The 27,098-nt window shown below is 38.2% G+C and overlaps 1 protein-coding gene across 2 annotated transcripts in view; it reads left to right on the plus strand.

The window, feature by feature from the left end:
* The window catches only part of SPMAP2L (sperm microtubule associated protein 2 like), a 54,733-nt gene that overhangs the window by 20,870 nt on the left and 6,765 nt on the right, over positions 1 to 27,098 (plus strand). For both annotated transcript variants that reach the window (XM_073891728.1, XM_025887499.2), the window contains exons 3-6: positions 5,104 to 5,169; positions 12,964 to 13,092; positions 15,703 to 15,840; positions 23,140 to 23,254. In XM_073891728.1, the coding sequence (XP_073747829.1) occupies positions 5,104 to 5,169; positions 12,964 to 13,092; positions 15,703 to 15,840; positions 23,140 to 23,254 (448 nt within the window). The remainder of the gene's footprint in view (positions 1 to 5,103; positions 5,170 to 12,963; positions 13,093 to 15,702; positions 15,841 to 23,139; positions 23,255 to 27,098) is intronic.

Genomic DNA, 27,098 nt, shown 5'->3' on the forward strand with positions numbered 1-27,098 from the left:
AGACCAATATCCTCGATGAACATGGATGCAAAAATTCTCACCAAAATACTAGCCAGTAGGATCCAACAGTACATTAAAAGGATTATTCACCATGACCAAGTGGGATTTATCCCTGGGCTGCAAGGTTGGTTCAACATCCGCAAATCAATCAACGTGATACAATACATTAACAAAAGAAAGAACAAGAATCATATGATCCTCTCAATAGATGCAGAAAAAGCATTTGACAAAGTACAGCATCCTTTCTTGATCAAAACTCTTCAGAGTATAGGGATAGACGGTACATACCTCAATATCATAAAAGCCATCTATGAAAAACCTACAGCGAATATCATTCTCAATGGGGAAAAGCTGAGAGCTTTTCCCCTAAGGTCAGGAACGCGGCAGGGATGTCCACTATCACCACTGCTATTCAACATAGTATTAGAAGTCCTAGCCACAGCAATCAGACAACAAAAAGAAATCAAAGGCATCCAAATCGGCAAAGAGGAAGTCAAACTCTCACTCTTTGCAGATGATATGATACTGTATGTGGAAAATCCAAAAGACTCCACCCCAAAACTGCTAGAACTCATACAGGAATTCAGTAAAGTAGCAGGATATAAAATCAGTGCACAGAAATCAGTGACATTTCTATACACCAACAACAAGACAGAAGAGAGACAAATCAAGGAGTCGATCCCATTTACAATTGCACCCAAAACCATAAGATACCTAGGAATAAATCTCACCAAAGAGGCAAAGGATCTGTACTCAGAAAACTGTAAAATACTCATGAAAGAAATTGAAGAAGACACAAAGAAATGGAAAAACATTCCATGCTCATGGATTGGAAGAACAAACATTGTGAAGATGTCAATCCTACCTAGAGCAATCTACACATTCAATGCAATCCCCATCAAAATACCATCCACTTTTTCAAAGAAATGGAACAAATAATCCTAAAATTTGTATGGAACCAGAAGAGACCCCGAATAGCCAGAGGAATGTTGAAAAAGAAAAGCAAAGCTGGTGGCATCACAATGTCGGACTTCCAGCTCTATTACAAAGCTGTCATCATCAAGACAGTATGGTACTGGCACAAAAACAAACACATAGATCAATGGAACAGAATAGAGAGCCCAGAAATGGACCCTCAACTCTATGGTCAACTCATCTTTGACAAAGCAGGAAAGAATGTCCAATGGCAAAAAGACAGTCTCTTCAACAAATGGTGTTGGGAAAATTGGACAGCCACATGCAGAAGAATGAAACTGGACCATTTCCTTACACCACACACAAAAATAGACTCCAAATGGTTGAAAGACCTAAACGTGAGACAGGAGTCCATCAAAATCCTAAAGGAGAACACAGGCAGCAACCTCTTCGACCTCAGCCGCAGCAACTTCTTCCTAGAAACATCGCCAAAGGCAAGGGAAGCAAGGGCAAAAATGAACTATTGGGATTTCATCAAGATAAAAAGCTTTTGCACAGCAAAAGAAACAGTCCACAAAACCAAAAGACAACCGACAGAATGGGAGAAAATATTTGCAAATGACATATCAGATAAAGGGCTAGTATCCAAAATCTATAAAGAACTTATCAAACTCAACACCTAAAGAACAAATAATCCAATCAGGAAATGGGCAGAAGACATGAACAGACATTTTTCCAAAGAAGACATCCAAATGGCCAACAGACACATGAAAAAGTGCTCAACATCGCTCGGCATCAGGGCAATCCAAATCAAAATCTCCATGAGATACCACCTCACACCAGTCAGAATGGCTAAAATGAACAAGTCAGGAAATGACAGATGTTGGTGGGGATGTGGAGAAAGGGGAACCCTCCTACACTGTTGGTGGGAATGCAAGCTGGTGCAGCCACTCTGGAAAACAGTATGGAGATTCCTCAAACAGTTGAAAATAGAGCTACCATACGATCCAGCAATTGCACTACTGGGTATTTACCACAAAAATACAAATGTAGGGATCTGGAGGGGTACGTGCACCCCAATGTTTATAGCAGCAATGTCCACAATAGCCAAACAGTGGAAAGAGTCCAGATGTCCATTGACAGATGAATGGACAAAGAAGATGTGGTATATATACACAATGGAATATTATGCAGCCATCAAAAGGAATGAGATCTTGCAACAGCAGGAGACAGAGGTGTGTGCAGAGGGCAGATAACCTGGCCGCAGCTTTTCCCTGTGCCTCACCATACACTCCAGACAGCTGTGTGGCTGTGCACCTGCTTCTCTGGGACAGAGTGGTGCCGGGTGCAGGTGTGGCACTGTGAGGCTCTTCTCTCGGGGAGGGGAGCAGGTCCATGCCTTGCTGGGTCCTTTAAGATTTGGAGTTTTGAATCCCAGCCACAGGCCAGAGATAAAACACAGAACTGTGGTGCTGGGCATGCCAGCAGCCCAGGCACAGACAGGTTGAGGGTAGGGATCTGACGGAAACCTGGGACACAGGAGGGGAGATTATTTACTTTTCTGTGAGGGCCTCCTGAACAGCCATGGCTCGAGTTTCCCTTACCTAGGGATGAGAGGACAGGGAGATGCCATCTTCCATAACACACAAAAGACAGAAACTTAGACAAAATGACAAGACAGAGGAATTCTCCCTCCAAAAAGACAAGAAGAAATCACAGCCAGGGATTTGCTCAAAACAGATATAAGAAATATACCTGAACAAGAATTTAGGAAGACAGCATAAGGATCCTAGCTGGGCTTGCAAGAAGCATAAAAGACACCAGAGAAACCCTGGCTGCAGAGATAAAAGACCTAAAAACTAGTAAGGCTGAAATAAAAAATGCTATAACTAAGAATGCAAAACCGACGAGATGTAATCCCAACACGGATGGAAAGAGCAGAGGATCCAATATGTGATATAGAAGATAAAATTATGGAAAATAATGAAGCTGAAAAGAAGGAAAGAAAACTCTCAGATCACGAATATAGACTTAGGGAATTCCGCGGTTCTACAAAGCGCAATAATACCCATATCCTAGAAGTCCCAGAAGAAGAAGAGTGGGAAAAAGGGGCAGAAGGTTTATTTGGACATATGTATTTGAACATAACTTCCCCAATCTGGGGAAGGAAACAGGCACTCAAGTCCAAGAGACACAGAGAACTCCCTCAAAATCAACAAAAACAGGTCACCACCAAGATGTATAGTGAAACTTGCAAAATATAAAAAGAATGAAATGTTGCCATTTGCAATGATGTGGATGGAGCTGGAGATTATTGTGCTAAGCAAAATAAGTCAGAGAAAGACAAATATCATATGATTTCACTCATACGGGGAATTAAACAAAACAAATGCACATGGAAAAAAGAGGCAAACCTTAAAGCAGACTCTTAACTATAGAGAACAAACTAAGGGTTGCTGGAGGGGAAGTGGGTGGAGGATGGGTTAAATGGATGATGGGTATTAAGGAGGGCACTGGTTGTGATGAGCACTGGGTGTTGTATGTAGGTGATAAGTCACTGAATTCTACACCTGAAACTGATATTACACTGTATGTTAACTAACTAGAATTTAAATAAAACTTGAAACTGGAAAAAAGATTCTATTGTTCAGGTGAGTTTTAGGGAGAATGCTTTTCCTTTTTGTATATAAAAGCACTTACCTTGAGTAATTTTCCTGACCTCTTGCCTTATTATTCCTTTATTAGACTCTCCAGGGGGGTGGGAATGACTTGTGTTTGATGGAGTTGGGAGAGAGAACTGGCCCCTCCTGGGTCCTATTTCTTTGGGACCTTCCTGTCTGTGGTGAATGATCTTTGTCATAGGCTTTCTGTCACATAGCAAACAGCCCCTGCAGGCGGAGGCTTGCAGTTTGAGGGGACAAGTTCAATTCAGGGATATCAGGAATCCACACTACTCTCTTTGACACCATTTCATCAATAATAGAGAAAGTATTTTATACTATTTATCTGACTCCTGTATCTATTTTTCAGTTAGTTCCTAATTGTGGGCAAGAAAGGGTTGTTATTTATTGGGCCCTTCAAACTCCAAGCAAGTACATAAATAACCACAATATGAGCTACAGTAACATAGGTGGTGTATTAATCTGCAGAAGATAAGCAATGCTGCTGTAACAAATAAGAGCCAAAACTCTCAATGACTTAATGCAATAGAAGTTTATTTCTCCCTCATGTCACAGTCCAGTGTGAGATGGCTGGCCTCTTCTGTCTTTTAGCCATGCCTTCCAGAGTCGCTACAACAGGAGAGGAGGGAAATGGAGGAGGCACACTAGCTCTTAAGCTCTTAGCTTGCCCTGGAATTAATACTCAACACTTCTACTGAACTTAGACATAACTGTTCACATGGCTCTAAACAAGGGAGGGGTGCCTGGGTGGCTCAGTCAGTTAAGCTTCTGACTCTTGATTTCAGCTCAGGTCATGATCCCAAGGTCATGAGACCGAGCCCCATGTAGGGCTCCACACTGGGTGTGGAGCCTGCTTAGATTCTCTCTCTCCCTCTCCCTCTGCTTCTCCCCCCTCCCTCTCTAAATAAATAAATAAATAAAAATTAAAAATTAAACAACTGAAGGGAGGCTTGGCAATGTGGAGGAACACATGGATACTTGGTGAGCACAAACTGTGTCTGCTTTAGGTAGGTTCAGAACAATCAGGGAAGGTTCAAAGGAGCAGAGTAGGGAAGAAAGGGGGTTGAGTAGTACTCAAAGCATATTTTGCCTATTTCATAGCTTTCTCAAAGCCAAATACTCTGTCTGAAATTTATCTATGCATTTCTTCAGAGTCCAGTGCCATCAGGCCATTTACAAATTAACTTAATACGAGAATTGAGAATTTTTCCCATGAAGTATGCATTTTATTTGGGGTCTTCTGGAGATAATAAGCTCTTGGTTTTATTGCATGTTTATTGTCTTTGTTTCACTATGTTCTATATTATTCATGACTTTAGGAGTCAGAATTTTGGGTCCACAATATTTTTGAATACTGTGAGCTTTCAGTACTCTTCAAATCACATCAAGTAGGACTTTGGGTTTTTCCCCCCCAAGATGGGATTTGTTTGAGTAGGAGTTATCTAATATAACCATATTTAAATATGGCTAAACATTCTCTCTGAATTAATCAGTTGGTATTTGTTAGTTTTTTTTCTAGGAAGAGAATCCAAGATCTTTCTAGGCCTAAAAAGCAATGGGGAACCCCAGATAGGTAAGGCAACATTAGTCTTGTTTGTGAGGATTGTGTTACCTTACATTAAATAGGTAAGTATGATTCTTACTCGCCCACTGACCTTGCATCCCAGGTTTATCCACTCTGTGGTCAACTGAATCCACTGAACCAATATTGTCCTCTCAGTTAAGTCAACACATGAAAGGCTAACCCTAAGTCAGTAGTTCTCAAATTAATCTGTACATGGAATCACCTGGGGACCTATTAAAACACTGATACCTGGGCTCCATCCCCAGAAATCCTGATTTACTTGGTCTAGAGTCCAGCCTAGCCTTTGGGAGTGTTAGAAGCCCACAGATGATTCTAATAAGCAGATGGGTTTGAAAACCACTTTGAAACTCTTGTGTCCATCCTTTGGGTTCAACTTTGCTCCTTCTAATGTACTGTCTGTAAGCCTCTGCCTAGAGCAAACCTGTTCTCTGGATCTCCAGCCAATAAGGACCCACTGACCTCCCATCCTTCACCACATTTTTTCTTCTTTGGCTCCTGAGTAAAGCCTTAATTTTTTCCCTTTTTTCTGATCCTATTGCTTTAAAAAAATAATACACTTTATTTTTAAAGCAGTTTTAGGTTTACAGAAAAATTGGCCAGAAGTACAGAGAGAGTTTCTGTATTACTACCACTCCTCTTGTTTCTCCCATTATTAACATCTTGTGTTTGTGTGGTACATTTATTACAATTGATGAAGAAGTATTGACCCATTATTCACTAAAGTCTGTAGTTTACATTAGGGTTCACTTTTTGTGTTGTACACTTCTGTAGATTTTGACAGATGCATGTCATGTATTCACCATTACAATATTTTTTTTAAAGATTTTATTTATTTATTACAGAGAGAGAGCATGGGGGCGGGGCGCTCAGAGGGAGAAGCAGACTCCCTGATGAGCAGAGAGCCCAATGCGGGACTCGATCCCAGGACCCTGGGATCATGACCTGAGCCGAAGGTGGATGCTTCACCAACTGAACCACCCAGGCGCCCTCACCATTACAGTATTATGTAAAATAGTTTCCTTGCCCTAAAAATTACCCATGCTCTACCTATTCATCTTTTTCCCTCTGTGCTCCCTTCTCCAAAACCCTGGCAACCACCGATCTTTTTACTATATCTATAGTTTTGCCTTTTCGAGAATGTCATATAGTTAAAATGATACAGTATATAACCTTTTTATATTGGTTTCTTTCACTTAGTAATATACATTTAAGGTTCCTCCATGTCTTTTCATTGCTTGGTAGCTCATTTCTTTTTAGCACTGACGAATATTCCATTGTCTGGTTGTAGCATAGTTTGCTTATCCAGTCATCTGTTGAAAGATACATTGTTTGCTTCCGATTTTTGGCAATTATGAATAAAGATGCTATAAACATTGATGTGCAGGTTTTCATGTAGATAAAAGTTTTCAATTCATTTGGGTAAACACCTAGGAATGCAATTTCTGGATTGTATGGTAAGAATATGTTTAGCTTTGTAAGAAATTGCTAAACATCTTCTAAAGTGTCTAGCAATCCCACCATCAATGGATAAAATAGTTGCTGTTGTTCTACATCCCCACCAGCATTTGGTGTTTTGTATTTTAGCCATTCTAAAGGTGTATAGTGGTGTCTCTCTCATTGTTTTAATTTGTAATTCTCTAATGACCTGATGCTGAGCATATTTCATATGCTGATTTACCATCTGCATATTTTCTTTGGTGAAGTGTGTGTTCAACACTTTTGTTCACTTTTTAATTGGGTGTTTGTTTTCTTATTGTTGAAATGTAAGTGTTCTTTGTATATTTTGAATACCAATCTTTTATCAGATGCTATAGACTGAATGTTTATGTTCCCCTAAAATTTATAAATTGAAAACCTAATCCCCAGTGTGATGGTATTAGGAGGTAAGGTCTTTGGGAGGTATTAAATCATGAGGATGGAGCACCCGTGAATGGGATTAATGTCCTTATGAAAGAGACCTCAGAGAACTCCCTTGCTCCTTCAGCAATGTGGGAACACAGAAGAAGATGCCTGACTATGAAACAGAGAGCAGGTCCTCACCAGGCACTGAATCTGCTGATGCTTTGATCTTGGACCTCCAAACTCCTAGAATTGTGAGAAATAGATTTCTGTTGTTTATAAGCTCCCCCATCTATGGTATTGGTATTGTAACCTGAATTCCAGGTTACAATGTTGTAAGATTGTCAAACATCAGATATGTGTCTTGCAAGTATTTTCTCCTAGTTGGTGGCTTATCTTTTCATTCTCTTAGCAGTGTCTTTTGCAGAGCAAAAGTTTTTAATCTGAATGAGGTTCAACTTATCAATTTTTCTCTTTCATGGATCATGCTTTGGTCATATTTAAAAATGAATTGCTAAATCTAAGGTCACCTAGATTTTCTCTTACATTACTTTCTAGAAGTTTTATAGTTTTGTGTTTTACATTTAGGTCTATGATACATTTTAAGTTAATTTTTGTGAAAGGTGTCTCTAGATTTACTTTTTTGCATGTGGGTGTCCAGTTTTCTAACACCATTTTTTGAAAAGACTATCCTTTCTCTGTTGGGTAACTTTCAATCCTTTGTCAAAGGTCAGCTGATTATATTTGTGTGGATCCATTTCTAGGATCTATATTTTCCCATTGATCTATTTGTCTATTCTTTCACTAATACTACTGTCTGATTACTGCAGTGTTACAGTAAGTCTTGAAGTCAGCTAGTGGCAGTCCTCTGATTTTGTTCTTCTTTTTCAATTTTGTGTTGTCTATTCTGGATTTTTTGCCTCTCCACACAAATTTTAGAATCAGTTTGTGAATGAATATCCATAAAGTAACTTGTTGGGATTTTGACTGAGATTGCACTGGATCTGTAGATCAAGTTGGAAAGAACTGACGTCGTAACAATTATTGGCTCTTTGTATCTATGAACATGGACTGTCTCTCCATTTATTTAGTTCCACCTTGATTTCTTTCACCAGAGTTTTGTAGTTTTTTTAATAGAGATCTTATACTTATGTGGTTAGATTTACACCTATGTATTTACATTTTTTTGGTGCTAATGTAAATAGTGTTCTGTTTTTAATTTCAAATTCCCATTGTTCATTGCTGGTGTATAAGAAATCAGTAGAATTTGAATATTAACGTTATATCCTGCAACTTTGCTATAACCTAAAAATTTAATTTTTAAAAGGCTTGTTTTTAAACATAAAGAATATAATATGCTTTAAATTCTCTCTTTTTCATGGATGGGTACATACACATATACATTGATGAGAGGTATGCATTGATAAGAGATGTGTTAATGAATATTGCTAGAACTGTCAGTAATCTTAGAACACTCCTCTCCAACCTACTCCTATTTGAAACCATTAGAAAGTTTGAAGGAGTGATTTGATTAGGCAATTGAGCTCAAAAAAGTTAAGTAACCCAGCCTGCATGTACCAAAACTGGGATTTGAATCTATGTTCATTGCACACAAAGCCCATTTACCTACATTATATCACAATGGCTGTTTTAGAAAGGCATGGTCCCTTTGAAAGCATGGAGCATTACAGTCAGGAAGATTGATTTGGGGCTATTACGATAATGCAGGAGAGAAATAATGAAGGTTTGTCCTAAGAGAGTGGCTTTAAGGGTTACAAGAAAGGTTAGAGTCAAGAGAGAGATGGATAGGACTTGGTGACAAATGAAGAAGCTGAAGGAGAGGAGGAATCAAATATGATTTCTAGGTTTGTGTTTTTAGAAATAAAGTGGAAAACATTGTAACTGCAAAAGGAAATATAAGAGGGGGACAGGTTTGGGAGGAAGGTACATTTTGTCATGTGGGATGCTTTTGAGACATCCAGTAAGCATTTGGAAATAAATATTTAACACTCAGAGAATGCTTGAGAATTCTTGGAGATACTATTTTGGAAACATCATATTTAGTGATACTTTTTTTTTTTTTAAGATTTGTTGTTCATTTATTTTAAAGAGAAAAAGAGCCTGGGAGGGAGGGGCTGAGAGAGAGGGAGAGAGAGAGAGTCCCAAGCAGATTCCCCACCGAGTGTGGAGCCCAGTGCAGGGCTCTATCCCATGACCATGAGATCATGACCTAAGCCAAAGTCAAGAATCAGACACTTAACCCACTGAGCCACCCAGGCACACTTTTGATTTTTAAAAAATTTTTAAGAAATAGGAAGAGGGAACCTTGGGGCACATGCCATTGTTTAAGTTGCAAAAGAGATACTTCCTAAGGAAATTGAGAAGGAGTAGGCAAGAGAGAATTAGAAGAAGACAGATGTTAGCCGAACCTATTGTGGTAATCATTTCACAAAATATGTAAATCAAACCATCACGCTGTGTGCCTTAATCTTATACAGTGATGTATGCCAATTATTTCTCAATAAAACTGGAAAAGAGGTGGGGGAAGGAAGGAGGGAGAGGGGGGAGAGAAAGAGAGAGAGTGTGAGAGGGAGAGAGAACCAGGACAGAGAGGGCCTCAAAAACCAAGGAAGAAAATTATTAAAAGAAAAATGGTGGGGTGCCTGGGTGGTGTAGTTGGTTGAGTGTCTGACTCTCGGTTTTGGCTCAGGTCATGATCTGGTGGTTGTGGGATTGAGCCCTGGGTAGGGCTCTGTACTTAGTGTGGAGTCTGCTTCAGATTCATTCTCCCTCTCCCATACCTCTGCCCCTCCCTGCTCACACACGTGTGCGTGCTGTCCCTAAAATGAATAAATAAAATCTTAAAAAAAGAAAAGAAAAATGGAACTATGAGGATACATTCAAATAATCTGTAGTTGGCCAGACTGACAAGGAAAGATTAAAGACTGTCTCATAAATCTTCAAGTACATAGAGCAGTTTATAGAGATGAAAGCTAAATAAATACTTGTTATAATAGGAGAGGGTGTAAGAATTTCAGAACAATAACACTCTGGAGATAGACTAATGAAAGCTGTTTGTGTTTTCTGACTCTGGAAATATTAAGACTAGAGATTTAGCTGTTCAGAAAAGGATGACTGAACACAGAACTCTCAAGAACCCTTCGAGGTCCCTTATTCTAGAATTCAAGGGGTGTGATTGTGTCAGATATTGTTATATCTCATGGATCCATCAAACAGGTACAATATGGATAAGAACCCTATGCTCTGAGGTCGGGTCCTCATTATGGACTGTAAAAGATTAAACATTTACTTCCCTGATATTGTTAGCTAGATAACTGCTAAACATAGGTGATTTTTAAATGCTGTCAGAGTAGAGTGAGGAGTCATCTGCATAATATGTTACTTTGACATGTCGGTTAGTCTCCCCACTTTCTGATGAACATTACATCCACATTTTTCTCAACTGTGTAGTCTCTGCTCTTTTTCATCCCACTTATCCTTTCCTTCTAGCTTATTTTGGGCTGGCTCTCCTGCCTTTTACATAATTCTCAATACTTTTCCTTCATACTATGTGTTTTCTAGTTTTTATGGCCAAAATTTTCTTTTTTAAAAAAATATTTATCTGAGAGAGAGAGAGCATGAAAGAGAAAGAGATCATGAGCAGGGGGAGGGGTAGAGGGAGAAGCAGACTCCCCACTGATCAAGGAGCCTGATGTGGAACTCCATCCCAGGACCCTGCGATCATGACCTGAACCGAAGGCAGATGCTTAACCGACTGAGCCACCCAGGCGCCCTATGGACAAAATTTTCAAGCAGATAATGATCTCATAAAGGTTCAGTCCCTAGAAATCATCATCAGGACCATATATTATGTACTGATATAATTGCCGTGTCTGAAGTACCTTTTGCTTTGAATTTGAAGCAATGAATACAAAACAAATATACACAGTTGAACATTGAACAACACAGGGTTGAACTGTACAGGTCCACTTATACCCAGATTTTTTTTTCAATAAATACAGTACAGTACTTAAAAGTATTTTCTCTTCCTTATGATTTTCTTTATAACATTTTTTTGCTCTAGGTTATTTTATTATAAGAATACAGCATAGAATACATAAACAAAATATGTGTTCATTGGTTGTTTATGTTTCAGTAAGGCTTCTCGTCAACAGTAGGTTATTAGTAGTTAAGTTTGGGGGGGGTCAGAAGTTATATGCAAATTTTCAACTGTATGGGGTCAGTGCCCCTAACCCCTCGTTGTTCAACGGTCAACTGTATATATGTCACCTCTGCTTCCTAATCCCTGATTCCCTTAGCCTGTCTCCATCAGTGCTTTGATATTTATCCCTAAGATGCTCTTCACTTTTTATATTACCACTGATATTTTCCTGGCCAAGTACCATTGTCTTTTGTTTTGTTTTAGTTTCCATTCTTGATGTCTAAGTTATATTTGATGCTTTCTGATATATTTGATGCATCTTGTCTTGAAATCTTCCTCTCCCATTCCATGATGCTTTTACCTCTATCCACCAGTCTTCTCTTTTGGAAAGAGTTACTCTCTTCCCCAATGTCACTCCCACTCTGGCCCTCGTCACCTGAGGCCCTGACTTCTGCTGTAGCCTCTTCTCCCTGTGGTCATTCTCTCCTCTCTACCCTGTTTTACATCACCCTCAGGTGAGTCCCCAGTTTTCACCATTCTTTCATTCATCAGACTGTGATGGAACACCTGTCATGTACAGCACTAAACTATCCTAGGGGGAAATCTCCAAAAGGTTAAGTCCTGCTCCTTCCCTTTGGATGAACTTATAGGCTGGAGTGGCAGGTGCTCTTTGTCAAAATTGTGGAGGACCTTGTAAGCCACAGTAAGGAGTTGGGAGTCCATTGTAAAGCCCAGGGGGTGGCTTGATCAGATTGGGGATTAGAAAGATCACTCTGGCAGTGATGGGGATGATGGGATCTGGACAAGGAAAGTAGCAACAGGGATAAGGAGAAATGGACAGATTTAAGCCATATTTAGGAAACGGAATCAGCAGAATGTAGGGGATGGGAATATTAATTCATTCATTAATATTTCTAATGGTGACACTGGTGATGCTTGCAAAGTAGAGAAATGAACATTGTATACAAAAATATAGATAAGGTTAAAAAAAAACCCGGGCCTTTTAAATAGTTAAGCTCAATTAAGTGGCAATTTCAGTTAAATGCAAAGTTAGGTTACCAAGGTACCTTCTTTTGACTCCTTCTGCCTTCCCTACCCATTGTAGCAATGTTACTTATTTACCAACGTGCCTCTGACCAAACATGCCTTGACTTGATTATTCCCATTTCTCACGGTTACCCCAACATGGAATGTGCCTCGTTGCTGGCAGTCTGTGCCTTTCACTTTCTTCCATGAAGCCTTTTCAGGTGAATCCCTTACAGATTCTCCTTTTCTCTTCGCCCTCTGCTCAGGAATCATGCCTATTGTACAGACTAAGGTACACCGATGTCAGAAAACACTTAGCCCACTGCCTGGCCCATAGTATTTCACAAATGGGAGCTACTAATATTACCCTGATATTGTTTTATTTTCTGACCCCCTGGTACAGGGCCTCACGCACGGTAGGAACTCCGTGTTGGGTAGATGGCATGCCCGTTTTATGTTGATCTGATTATAGATTACAGTGTTAATTATACAATGGCAGAAACAGAACTCTTTCAGAAAATAGGTTCATGTTTGGTCACCGTGTTTTAGGACAGTAGGTGAAACAATCTTCTTTTATTTTTATTTTAACTGCATAAGTAGTTGATCTGTTTCTGATGACGGGAAATTGTTAAATTCTGTAATAGAAGATAGTTCTGGAAGTGAAGTAAAATCAGTGTGGAACCCATCAAGAGCCATTTCTAAGATGTCCATTAGTAGTGAATTCCTTACCATTTGATTTTTCTGCTTTTTAACAGAAAACTGTTTTGGGGGAATCAAGATCCTATTTGCCCTATTGCCCAGATTGCTTTGAAAGCTCAGCTGACCAAAAGACTGGAGGACCTTGCCCATCCCAAAGAAGTCTCCCACCGATATGTACCTAACAGGTTAGTGTTTGTGTGTTACCAGGTTACTTTATCAGGAGTCCCTAGGGAAAATGAACACAGAACCCAGCCCTTTTATCTGAAAGCCATAAATTGTCCAATCTGTAGTAAAAAAATTGTTGAGGATTAAAGATTCTATATATTTCCTAATCTGATGCTGCAGTAAAACTTTTCCAGTGCAAGACTGATATTTAGCTATTGCTAACTTGTATTATATCTTATAATGTTTTGGCTTACTAGGATTTTGAGGTTTTTTTTTTTTAAGATTTTATTTATTTATTAGAGAGAGAGAGAGCAAGTAGGGGGGAGGGGTAGAGGGAGAGGGAAAGAGAGAATCTCAGGTAGACTCATGCTGAGCGCAGGGCCCCACGTGGGGCTCGATCCCATGACTGGAGCCAAAATCAAAAGTTGGCCACTCAAGCCCCGGTCACTCAGGTGCCCCTTGAGTTTTTAATAAAGTGGCAGTATCATGTTGGGATATGTACCATCTATAACATTGTTGTGCATGAACTATTTATGCATGCAACTTCTCATGGATTTTATATGCCAACACGGGCTTAATTACCATGAGTTAATTATTACATGTAGCAGTAAGAATATCATTAAGACTTTTGATACCCATTGCCAATTTGCTTTTAGTGCATGTTTGTTGAATGACTAGACTTTCTGCTGGTTGGTTCTTTGAGGAAAGACTGTGGAGGGGGGAGGGGATGAGCACAAGTAGTGAGGGAGATTAAAGTAACAGGAAAAAGGTGAAGATACCATTATTTATCTGAAGTTTGGTTTCCAAGATAATTGAGGTAGACATTTCTCTAACTCTTTTCGATATACGACTTTAGTCAAAAGTCAGCAAACTTTTTCAGGACGTGGGTAGATAGTAAAGTTGACTACAAAGTCTCCGTTGCAACTACCCAACTCCACTATTGTAGCAGGAAGCAGCCACAGACGTTATGAAAACTGAGCATGCCTGTGTTCCAATAAAAAAACTTTTTGCATCTGTGCTTATGAGGTGTATTAGTCTGGATTTTTCTTATAGTGTCTTTGTGGTAATGTCTTTGTTTCTTGTAATGTCTTTTACTTGTTTTTGGTAATTCTGTCCTCACAGAATCAATTGGAAAATATATAGAATTGGCATTTCTTGTTTATGTATTTTATAGAATCCCCAATGAAGTCATCTGGGTCTGGAGTTTTTTGGTGGGAAGATTTTTTTAAAATTTTTTATTTAAATTCAATTTTATGTATATGTTTATACTGTATTGCTAGTTTCAGAGGTAGAACTTAGTGATTCATCGGTTACATATAACACCCAGTGCTCATTACCTCATGTGCCCTCCTTAACTCCCATCACCCAGTTACTCCATCTCCCCTCCAGCAACCCTCAGTTTGTTTCTTAGAGTTAAGAGTTTCTTACAGTTTGCCTCCCTCTCTGTTTTCCTCTTATTGTATTTTTCCTTCCCTTCCCCTATGTTCTTTGTTTAGTTTCTTAAATTCCACATATGGGTGAAATGATATGGTATTTGCCTTTCTGTGACTGACTTATTTCACTCAGCATAATACCCTCGAGTTCAGGTTTTTAACTATAAATTCAATTTATTTAATAGATATAGGGCTGTTATGAATTTGTCAAAATAATGCTTGTTAAGGGGAGCATGGGGTCACAGTTCAACAATAGACCATAACAGAAATTGAAATAGAGAAGTTTATTACTCACAGATCCTAGAAGTACCTGGCATGCCTTGAGGAGTCACACGTGGAGGTTAAAGCATGGTGCAGAGAGAGGCAGGATCTGGGGTACATGCCTTATTCGGTCTGCAGGTGAAGTGCTTTGGGGTTCCTAGACCAAGGCCAGATTGGTCAATTCAAATAAAAGAGCAGGGTTTTGGTAAGCTTCTTGGGGACTTATATCTAAAGGATGCATAAAGAAAGGAAGGCATTGGGAGTCAGGAGACTGTTGGTCACAGGGCTATTGGCAAAGTCATATCAGGAATGTACATTTACTTATGACTTGGTGGACTGGTATCTAGGGCATGTGCTTATGAGATGGGGGCTAAGGTCAGTTTAAGGTCCCTGGAGGCTGCTTGGTCAAACAAAATGGGTGCTGCGACAGCAAGGCCATGGAATTGCTTTGTAAACTCTTGACAAGGGCTCTTCAGATTATATCTTTCTGAATGAGCATTGGTAGTATGTGTTTCAATGAATTTATGTATTTCACCTAAGTTTTAAAATTTGTTGGCATAAACTTGTTAATATAGTCTTTTATTTCCCTTTTATTATCTGTGCAATCTCTAGTGATTGTCTCTGAGAGACTAAGAAGGTATTTGGTTTTAAAAGAAGCAAATTTTCTCTTTTCGTTAGTTATTTTTTGGTCTATTTAAAAGAACACAATTTATTACAGAAAATAATCATCTGTTTTGGAATGGGATATTAAAAGCCAGCTGGAACTTGATGGCTGCAACCATTTCTGATTTCTCTCCATGTGGAGAATAGCTCACAGTAAAGGAGTAAACTATCATACCTGCTCCTAGGCCTAGAGTTGTGGGTCAGCATTGGAAATTACTGTTATTGGAATTCATGCTCATTTCACTCAGTTCTTTTCTCTTCTGTAACTTCCAGGGCTCAGTATTACTACAGCTGCGGTAGAGAGTCTGTAATCTGGGAGATCCCTTCTCCTGCACTGTTTAACCAACCCTCCAAAAGGATCCAGAAGCTGGCACTGCCCAACAGATTCAAGAAAGAATATCTAATAAAGAGGTAGAGTACCTTGATAATCTCCATAAATCCTAATTTCATTAAACCTCACAATATTTTTATTTTAGTGTATGTAGTTTCATAAACTAAAAGTCCACTTGTGTTTCAAAGGATCAGGGTAAAAACTCAAATGTATGCAGCAATTGTAGGTAATCAGAGGGTCATCACCAGTAATTACATTAGTGGGGTTTTTTATTTGTTTTTTGAGAGAGAGAGAGAGACAGCATGCATGAGCAGGTTGGGGCAGGGCAGAGGGAGAGAGAATGTCAAGCAGGCTCCATGCCCAGCGTGGAGCCTGACTTGGGGCTCAGTCTCACGACCTGAGCTGAAATCAAGAGTCAGACACTTAACCAAATGAGCTACCCAGGCTCCCCACCAGTAATTACATTTGACTCAAATTGTGGTGAAACTAAAATTCACTCTGAATTTACCATTGTCGGCCGATTCAAAGGAAATATGCAAATGAAACATTACAAAATTTTGCAATTTGTAGAACTTGATGTTTCTCTTATGTTTCTATGACTTTTCAAATGTTTTTCCTTTTGCTTTGAATGCTGAATTTCTCCTTGTTTTTAAAAGAACAGCTGAGGTGATACTTCCACATGGGAGCCAAGATTGTGATGGGGTTGTTGGAAAAATGTTAAGTTGCATTAATGGAATATGTATCGTGTACAATCACAGGGAGGTGATAGTACCACAGTATAGTACTTTAGTCAAGACACCTTAAGTGTATGTGTCCACTTGTGGATGTTATACCCTAAGAAACTGATAATAAATTTGAGACTATTCAGAAGGAGCTGAATGAAATGTTGAGGCCTCTGGAAACTATGTTATGTGAAAAATAGTTAAGAGAAATGACATGCTTAGCCTAGAGAAAAGACCAAGGAAGCAATGATAGCTGTGCTCAGGTATTGAAAGGGTCAGTGTCTGAACGAGGAAAAGGAGGAAAAGTAAAATTACTTTGTGTTGATCCTAGAACTAAGTCTAGAACAAGAAATTTACAGAGCAGCAGGCATCAGCTAGGTGTAGGAAAATCTTGCTGACTAGCTCTCCAGTACTGGAAATGTTTATCTGGAAAAGTCAACTGCTGCCTCCACCCCAACCCCTGAAAATGCTTGTTCAAGCACAGGCTGGAATGGTGAGTTTACATGGATTTTAGAAAAGATTCCTGCATTCAGAGAGAAATTGAACTGGACCGCTTGGGTCTTTTTCCATCACAGACTCCACACAAAATTTCTTTGTTTGCTTATTTATCAGTTCATTCAACAAAATCTGCTAATTTAGTTAAAATGTACATATAATCTGAGTTATATAACTATATTCATTTATTTTATATTTTTATATGTCTGTATTTATAATCCAGAGGAATGCTTTGTTAATATGTCACCACTTTTTAAAATTAATTTTTTAAATTTAAATTCAGTTAATTCACATATAGTGTGTTATTAGTTTCAGAGGTAGAGGTTAGTGATTCATCGTCTTATATAACACCCAGTGCTCATTCGATCACGTGCCCTCCTTAATGCCTATCACCCAGTTACCCTGTCCCCCCACCCACCTCCCCTCCAGCAACCCTCAGTTTGTTTCCTATAGTTAAGAGCCTCTTATGGTTTGTCTCCCTCTCTGATTTCATCTTGTTTTATTTTTCCCTCCTTTCCCCTATGATCCTCTGTTTTGTTTCTTAAATTCCACATGAGTGAGATCATATGATAATTGTCTTTCTCTGATTGGCTTATTTCGCTTAGCATAATACCCTCTAGTTCCATCCATGCCATTGCAAATGACAAGATTTCAGCTTTTTGATGGCTGAGTAATATTCCACTGCATATATAAACCACATCTTCTTTATCCATTCATCTGCCGATGGACGACATCTGGGCTCTTTCAATAGTTTGGTCATTGTGGACATTGCTGCTGTAAACATGGTGGTGCAGGTGCCCCTTTGGATCACAATTTGTATCTTTGGGATAAATACCCAGTAGTAATATGTCACCACTTTTTGGGAGACCTGGGGTTGATGTTTCATATAGGTGAAACCCCCTTGAATGTTAAAACTTTCTGTATTTTTAAGTTGTTTCCCCGCTTTCCTAAGCAGACTTCTCAGCTACTAAACATACATGTAACCTTTGTTCATTGGCTTGAATCTTTATTATGAACATCAACTCTTATACTTCAATACTGAAAACCTCCCAGGAGCTGTTTAAGTATGAAGCACAGTTTTTCTTTAGGCTAAGTATTCTGAATTCTATGCTTTTAGATTATTAAATATTTGCTTATAGTTTTCCTGTCTTTTTTTTTTTTTTTTTTTTTTTGTCAGGGGAATGGTCTCTAGGCTCTTTTTTTAAAAATTTAATTTAATTTCAATTCCAGTGTAGTTACCATACAGTGTTATATAAGTTTCAGGTATACAATATAGTGATTCAACAGTTCAATACATTACTCATTGTTCATCAAGATAAGTGTACTCTTAATCTCCATCACCTGTTTCACCCATACCCCACCCACCTCCCCTCTGATAACCATCAGTTTGTTCTCTGTAGTTAAACTTCTGTTTCTTGATTTGCCTCTCTCTTGTTTTTTTTTTACTTTATCATTTGTTTTGTTTCTCAAATTCTGCATATGGGAGAAGTCATATGGTATTTGTCTTTGTCTTTCTCTGACTGGTTTATTTTGCTTAGCATTATACTCTCTAGGTCTATCCATGTTGTTGCAAGTGGCAAGATTTCCTTCTTTTTTATGACTGAATAATATTCCATTGTGTACATATACCACATCTTCTTTATCCATTCCTATACTGATGGACACTTGACTGCTTCCATAATTTTAACTAGCCTCTTTTTTCCCAATTCTGTGCATTAGGAACAGATGACTAAGCTTGTTAGAATTGTGTGAGGGGGGATAAAGCAAGTGTTTAATGAAGACACACAGGGCTCTCCAATAAATGTATTATATGAACTCGGACTTTGTGTCATATATTTTAGCTGATTCACTAGAGGAGCTCAGCAGCAGACTTGAATAATCAGAAGAAAGAATCAGCAAACTTAAGAATAGGTTAATTGAGGCTATCTGAGGAACAGAAAGAAAAAAGAATGAAATAAAATTAACAAAGCCTCATGAACAAGTTGAATTTATCCCAGGAATACAAGAGTATGTTGGAATCAATAGATTACAATCAATATAATACATCAAATTAATAGAATAAGAAAGCCAAAACCATGTGATCACTTCAGTAGACTCAGAAAAATCATTTGACAAAATTCAACACATTTTCACAATAAAAATTCTTAAAAAACTAGGTTCAGAAGGGAATTTCCTCAGCCTGATAAAGGGCATCTACAAAAAACCCACTGCTAACATAATAATTAGTGGTGAAAGACTGAATGCTTTCTCCCTAGGATCAGGAATAAGACAAGGATGTCAGCTCTCCCAACTTTTGTTCAGCATCATACTGGAGATTCTAGTTAGGGCAATTAAGCAAGGAAAAGAAGTAAAAGGCATTCGGGTTGGAAAGGAAAAAGTAAAACTATCTCTATTAGGAAGGCACAGAATCCAAGAGCAATATACAAAAAAACAGTTGTGTATCCATTAGCAATGAGCAATCTGAAAATGAAGGTAGGAAAACAATTCTATTTGCAGTAGTAGCAAAAAGAACATTATAATACATGTAATGCCATATTACTCAGCCCTAAAAAGGAAGAAAATTCTGACACATGCTCCAACATGGATGGACCATGAGGACATTAAGCTAAATGAAATAAGCCAGTCACAAAAAGACAAATACTGTATAATTGCATTTATATGTAGTACCAACTGTAGTTAAATTCGTAAAGAAAAAAGTAGTATGGTGGTTGGCTGGGACTAGAGGGTGGGGGAAATTAATTGTTTAATTGCTGTAGAATTTCACAAGATCAAGAGTTCTGCAGATGGATTACACAACAATGCGAATGCACTTAATACTACTGTACTATACACTTAAGAATGGGTAAGATGGGGGTGCCTTGGTGGCTGAGTTGGTTAAGCACCCAACTCTTGATTTCAGCTCAGGTCATGATCTCATGGGTTGTAAGATCAAGTCCCGTATTGGACTCCATGCTCAGTGGGGAGTCTCTTTGAAGATTCTCTCCCTCTGGCCCCTCTTACTTGTGCTCTCTCTCTTTCTCTCAAATAAATAAATAAATCTTAAAAAAAGAATGGTTAAGATGGTAAATTTTATGTTATATGTATTTTACTAAAATTAAAAATAATAAAAGAACAAAATACTTAACAAAAGAAGTTCAAGGCATGTACACTGAAGACTACAAACATTGTTAAAAGAAATCGAAGACTTAAATAAATGGAAAGACATTTCCTGTTCATGGTTTGGAAATCTTAATTTTGTTATGATGGTAATTCTCTCCAGATTGATATACATATTCAGTGCAATCCCTGTTGATATTCCAGCTGCCATTTTTGATAGAAATTGACAAGGCAATTCTAAAATTCATGTAGAAAAGCAAGGGACCTAGCATAGCGAGAAACAATCTTGAGAAAAACATATTGAAAACTTATTTATTTATTTTTAAAGATTTTTTTCTTTATTTATTAGAGAGAGAGAGAGAGAGAGAGAGAGCATGAGTGGGGGGGGCAGAGGGAGAGAGAGAAGCAGAGTCCCTGCTGAGCAGGGAGCCCAATGTGGGGCACTGTCCCAGGACCCTGGGATCATGACCTAAGGCGAAGGCAGACACTCAACCGACTGAGCCACCCAGGTGCCCCTGAAAACTTATTTAAAAGCTACAGTAGTCAAGACAGCATGTTACTGACATAACAGTAGACATATAAATCTATGGAATAGAACTGAGAGTCCAGAAGTTAATCCTTATATTTATGGTCAATTTATTTTTGACAAGAATGCCAAGACTATTTATTTATTTATTTATTTATTTAATTTTTAAAAAGATTTTATTTATTTATTTGACAGAGACAGTGAGAGAGGGAACACAAGCAGGGGGAGTGGGAGAGGGAGAACCAGGCTTCCCGCTGATAAGGGAGCCTGATGCAGGTCTCGATCCCAGGACCCTGGGATCATTACCTGAGCCGAAGGCAGATGCTTAATGACTGAGCCACCCAGGAGCCCCGCCAAGACAATTTAATTGGGGAAGAATAGTCTTTTAAACAAATAGTGCTGGGATAACTGGACATCCAAATGAAATTGAACCCCTATTTCACACCATACAGAAAAATTAACTTAAAATGGATCACAGGCTGGCTCAGTCAGAAGAACATGTGACTCTTCATCTCGGGGTTGTGAGTTTGAGTCCTACATTGAGTGTGGAGATCACTGAAAAATAAAAAAATCTTCGGGGTGCCTGGATAGCTCAGACAGTTCAGTGTCAGACTCTTGATCTCAGCTCAGGTCTTGATCTAAGGTGGATGTGGAGCCTACTTAAAAAATAATAATAATAAAATAAAAAATTTAAAAATCTTTAAAAAAAAGAAAATGGATCACAGACCTATAAATATAAGAAATAAAATTATAAAAACGCTTAGAAAAAAGCAAACATCAATCTCTGTGACTTAGGCAATGGTTTCTTAGATATGACAATAAAAACACATGGCAAAAAATAAATTGGATTTCATCAAAAGTAAAAACTTTTGTGCATCAAAGGACACTTTCAAGAAAGTAAAAAGACAACCCACAAATTGGGAGAAAATATTTGAAAATCATATATCTGATAAGGGAATAGTATTCAGAATATATATATATATAATTTTTAGAACTATATAAAAAAGTCAACACAATTTAGAAAATGGGCAAATTATTTGAATAGACATTTCTCCAAAGAAGACATACAGATGAACAGGAAACACATATGAAGATGCCAAATATCATTAGTCGTCTTCGAAATACACATTAAAATGACAAGATACTACTTCAAACCTTCTAGAATGGCAATAATAATAATAATAATAATAATAGAAAATAATATGTATTGGTGAGGATGTGGAGAAATTGAAACCCTCATAATTGCTGGTTAGAATGCAAAATGGTGCAGCTTAATTGGAAAACCACTTTCTAGCTCCTCAAAATGTTAAGAATAGAGTTATATGATCAGTATTCTATTTCTAGGCATGTACCCAAGAGAATTAAAAATTTATGCTCACACAAAAACTTGTACATGAATATTCATAGCAGCATTTCATCATTGCCAGAAAGTGGAAACACACTCTAATATTTGTCATGGATGAATGGTTAAACAAAATGTGGTAAATCATTTAATGGAATATTATTCAGCCATAAAAAAGAATGATGTACTGCTACATGAATCTTGAAAATATGCTAAGTGAAGGAAGCCCGATACAAAAGGCTACATATGTATGATTCCATTTATTTGAAATTTCTAAAATAGGCAAAGCCATAGAAACAAAATAGATAGTGGTTCTGGGGGCACAGGGTTGGGGAATGAAGTAATAGAGAGGGACTATTAATCAGTATGGGGTTTTTCTTTGGGGTGATGAAAACATTCTGAATTTAGATAGTGACAGTAGTTATATAACTTTGTGAATATGCTAGAAACCCCTGAATTGTACACTTTAAAAAGGTAAACTCTATGGTATGTTAATTGTGTATCAGTTTTAAAAACTAACAGACTACCCTTAGTGGGTAATCATATATTTATTTGTGAAAAACTTTTTTCATATTAGGTTTGTAGGTTTGTGGTTGGTAGGTTTTTGTACCAGGAAAGGAATATGTGGGGAACAGCCTATGAAAATTGGCCAAGTTGCTGGGAGTTATGAGCAGCACCATCTCAAACTGCACTACAGAGGAGACTGGCTATCACAGAGGGGTCCTTGGTAGTGACTGGAATTTTTTATCTCAGGGATTTAATATGATGTTTTGGTAGGAAGTGGAGTTTAAATTGCAAGCCTCAGCCCATCAGTGGATCATGAAATTGATTCGAGTTTTTTTTTAATGAAATCAAATGAAATTTTAAAAATCAAAATACCTTGCTCAGGGCAAGCATTCTTTCATAATAATTTTGTTTCAGATACATGCGTGTATGCATGTGCATGCACACACACACACACACACACACACAGATTTACATATACTGCATCACAATATAACTTCTTACTGTGGATCATAGTAAAAAAAACTTTAGGAAATACCAATCTGGTAGAAAAAAACACTAATGATTATGGGAAAAGAAGTTTCTGAGATAGGGAAAATTATACATAATTGATCAGAGGCTGAGTACAGCAATGAAAAAATGCAATTATTTTTCCTCCAATGATTATAATATTTCATGTTCCATTTGCATATAGGCCTTACAGTGATTACTTAACAAGAGATTCTCTTCAAATCTCTTATCCTTCTGCCCGGATATTACGACTCTCAATACCCAAAGCCACAAATCCAAACTACGTTCCTCCAAAAAGGGTAAGTCCATCTGAAAGAAACGGTTCCTGATTGATTTTAACAACACGTTTATAACTGTAACATGCTCTCCTCTTATTTCCAGGTATATTTTACTTTTCTCCCTGTTTATCTTCCCCCCTCATCAAATGAACTTTTCTGACTACCTCCGCTATGCCTACTCTGTCACCTAGGATTTGATCAGAGAAGCAGAACAACAATGCAGAATTAGACCTTAAGCAATTATAGAAGCTGATAGAGAAGTCCATGGAAGGCTGTTTTGGCAGTTGGAACTTGGGTCTGGTTATAAATCCCGAAGCAATGACAGATAGTAGGGATAGGTCAGCAGTTACCTGGAAGGTATCTACCTCAGGGGAAACTATTACAGGTTCTTCAGGCAAGGGGACTCTAACCCCTTCAGGCAGGGGAAGTATGGCTGATTTTATTGGTAAGGAAGGCTCATCAGTATTTAGGGGCTTAAAGTCCCCAGCTTTGTTGGAATCTGCCCATATACCCTATCCCAATTTTCAAGGTCCTATTCCTTCCCAGTCGTTGCTCTAACTTTAACATAGGAGACCATACAAATTTGGTAATTCAATTTGCACTGTAATTAACCCACTCACAGAATTCGATTGTGAGTTTGGTTTTCAGAATTTTCAGCCCTACGACCATAGAATATAAAGCTTTCTTTTAGGGAAGTTACAGAAACTTTCTGGTCCCTTAACCCAGACATTAAGGTGGGAACTTAGAGGCCCGAGCCAGTCATTTCTTAACTTACTTCCTCTGTGCACTTAGCGACAACCAGCTAGGGACGCCTGGGTGGCTCAGTTGGCTAAGCATCTGCCTTCAGCTCAGGTCATGATCCCGGGGTCCTGGGATTGAGTCCCACATCAGGCTCCCTGCTCGGTGGAGAGCCTGCTTCTCCCTCTGCCTGCTGCTCCCCCTGCTTGTGCTCTTTCTTTCTCTGACAAATAAATAAATAAATAAAATCTTAAATAAAAGAAAAACAACCAACTAATCCCATTATACTTGTTTATTTCACTAAAATAATTTCTGGCAGCAGCTGCTTGGTCACCCAAAGTTTTGCTTTTTGTTTTGCCACTGCGTGCTATGGACTACCAGTAATTTTTTTTTTTTTTTTAACTACTGGCAAAAGGATCATTAATACCTTTAAATCCAATCAGCTCAGAAAACAAATTCCAGATAATCTAGAATCAACACAGAGAACCAATTCTTAAAGTTGTGATTTGGTTATCTGTTGCTTCCTACCAAAGCACCCCCAAACTTATTGGTGTAAAACAACAAGCATTTTATTACGCTCAAGGATTTTGTGAGTTAGAAATCTCTCAGCTGGGATATCTCTAATGGCTTGGTTGTCTGAAATGGTAGGGGGCTGAATGTTCCTACACACCTACCTTAGTCAGCTAGGGCTGCTATAACAAAATACCAAAGACTGGGTGGCTTGAAAGACATTTATTTCTCACAGTTCTGGGGACCAAGAAATCCAAGATCAAGGTGCCACCAGATTCTCTTCTTGATGAAGATCCTATTCCTGGTTTGCAGCCAACCACTACCTTCCTGTGTGCTCACATGACTTCTTTGTGTGTGCACAGAGAAAGAGCTCTTATCTCTCTTCTTATAAGGACACCAATCCCACAATGAGGGTTCTACCCTCATGACCTCACCTAAACCTAATTACCTCCCAAAGGCCTCACCTCCTACTATTATCACATTGAGGATTAGGACTTCAACGTATGAATTTGAGGGGGACATAGTCTGTCCATAACAACATCTATATGGTGCCCAGGCCGATGTGACTTAAAGGCTAGACTCAGTTGGGAATATTCACAGGAGCACTTTCATGGGGCCTCTCCATGTGGCTGAGACTTTTCTCAGCATAGCAGCTGTATTCTGAGAAGGAATATTCTAAAATGGAGTGTTTCAAGGGTGAGCATTCCAAAACACCAGTGGCAGCTGCATGTTTTTTTATGATTTGGCCCTGGAAGTCACATAATGTCACTGCAGTCATACTCTGTTGATTGATACAGTTCCAAGTCGCCAGATTCAAGGGGGCAGGGACACAAACCCCACCTGTCAATGAGAGAAGTGGCAAAGAATTTATAGCCACTCAAGAAAAAAACCTTGGTATCCTTGAGCATGATTTTGTATACAGAAAAGACTGTTCAGAGGTATGCTCTTGATTTAAATAATTAATAGTCCAAAAGAAGAAGATAGCAGGAGGGGAAGAATGAAGGGGTAGGGATCGGAGGGGGAGAGGAACCATGAGAGACTATGGACTCTGAAAAACAAACTGAGGGTTCTAGACTAGGGGAGGAGGGTAGGGGGATGGGTTAGCCTGGTGATGGGTATTAAAGAGGGCACATTCTGCATGGAGCACGGGGTGTTATATGCAAACAATGAATCATGGAACACTACATCAAAAACTAATGATGTAATGTATGGTGATTAACATAATAAAAATAAATAAATAAAACTTTAAATTAAAAATCTGTTTCTTAGGCTTTTACATTTAGCTTGCAAGTTTTATTACTCTGTTTATAATTCTAGCAGTTTTTAACAATGACTTTGAAGAGTTCTGAATAATGTTTGATTTGGTTTCTAAATGTAATCAAATACCTTCAAATAATTTAAATTATATTTATTAATATTTTAATTTGATTTCTTTTTTAAGCATTTTCCTCCAACCATCTACATTAACAAACAAAATTTCAAATATTAAATAACTATTTAAAAATTGAATACATCAAATTTATAAATATGGTGACCTTAAAGTTTCAATGTTATCAGAATGACATAAACTTAAGATTTCAACTTAATGTTACAATTCTAAGTCAAATACTCAATTATACGTTTCAAGTTGCAGTTATAGGGTGATCACTCTAATAGGCCAAATTCTCTTAAACATGGACACGCTTTTATTTTGTTTTGTTATGTTTTGTTTTTAGTAAGCTCTACACCCAATGTGGGGCTCAGACTCATGACCCCAAGATCAAGAGTCACATGCTCCAACTGACTGAGCCAGCCAGGTGCCCTCATGCACATGCTTTTAATTTTAATAATATACACATACTTTTTATTTTAATAATTTCTAAGTTACTGAAAAAAATGCAAGAATTAACATTTTATTCCATTTGTTTTTTCATTCTCTCTCCTTCATGTAGGGTGTGTGTATGTGTGTGTGTATGTGTGTATTTAATTTTTTTCCTGAATCATTTTTGAGAGGTACAGACATCATACACCCATTTTCCTAAATACTTCAGTGTGTATTTCTTAAGAACAAGATCATCATCTTATGTAACCACAGAATTATTATCAAAATCAGGAAGTTTAATTGATAAATACTCTACTCCATGGTCCATGTCCAAATTTCATCAATTGTTGCACTACTTATTCTTTTTTTTTAAGATTTATTTATTTTTTTGAGGCAGAGAGAGAGAGCAGGGGGAAGGGGCAGAGGAAGAGGGAGAGAGAGAATCTCAAGCAGACTTCCCACAGAATGCAGAGCTCAACACAGAGCTCCATCTCACAACCCCAAGATCATGACCTGAGCTAAAATCAAGAGTCTGACGCTTGACAAACTGAGCCACCCAGGTGCCGCATTGCACATACTTATTCTTAACACAAAGAATGATTAATTCTATGATTTTGATTCTCTTAACTTTTTTACAGTTAATGCTGAATCTTCCCAGAGTTTTAAAATACGCATTCCCACAAAGGAAGCCAAGTTACTGTCACAGGTACCTTAGGTTACTTGTCACCAGAGACTTTGGATGGATGAACTGTAGAAGGTCTTTTTTTTTTTTTTTAATTTTATTTATTTATTTGAGAGACAGAGTTCGAGAGAGAG

Source organism: Callorhinus ursinus, unplaced genomic scaffold (assembly GCF_003265705.2).
Source record: "Callorhinus ursinus isolate GAN/ISIS: 27379988/994484 unplaced genomic scaffold, GSC_fseal_2.0 scaffold4, whole genome shotgun sequence".
NCBI lineage: Eukaryota > Metazoa > Chordata > Mammalia > Carnivora > Otariidae > Callorhinus > Callorhinus ursinus.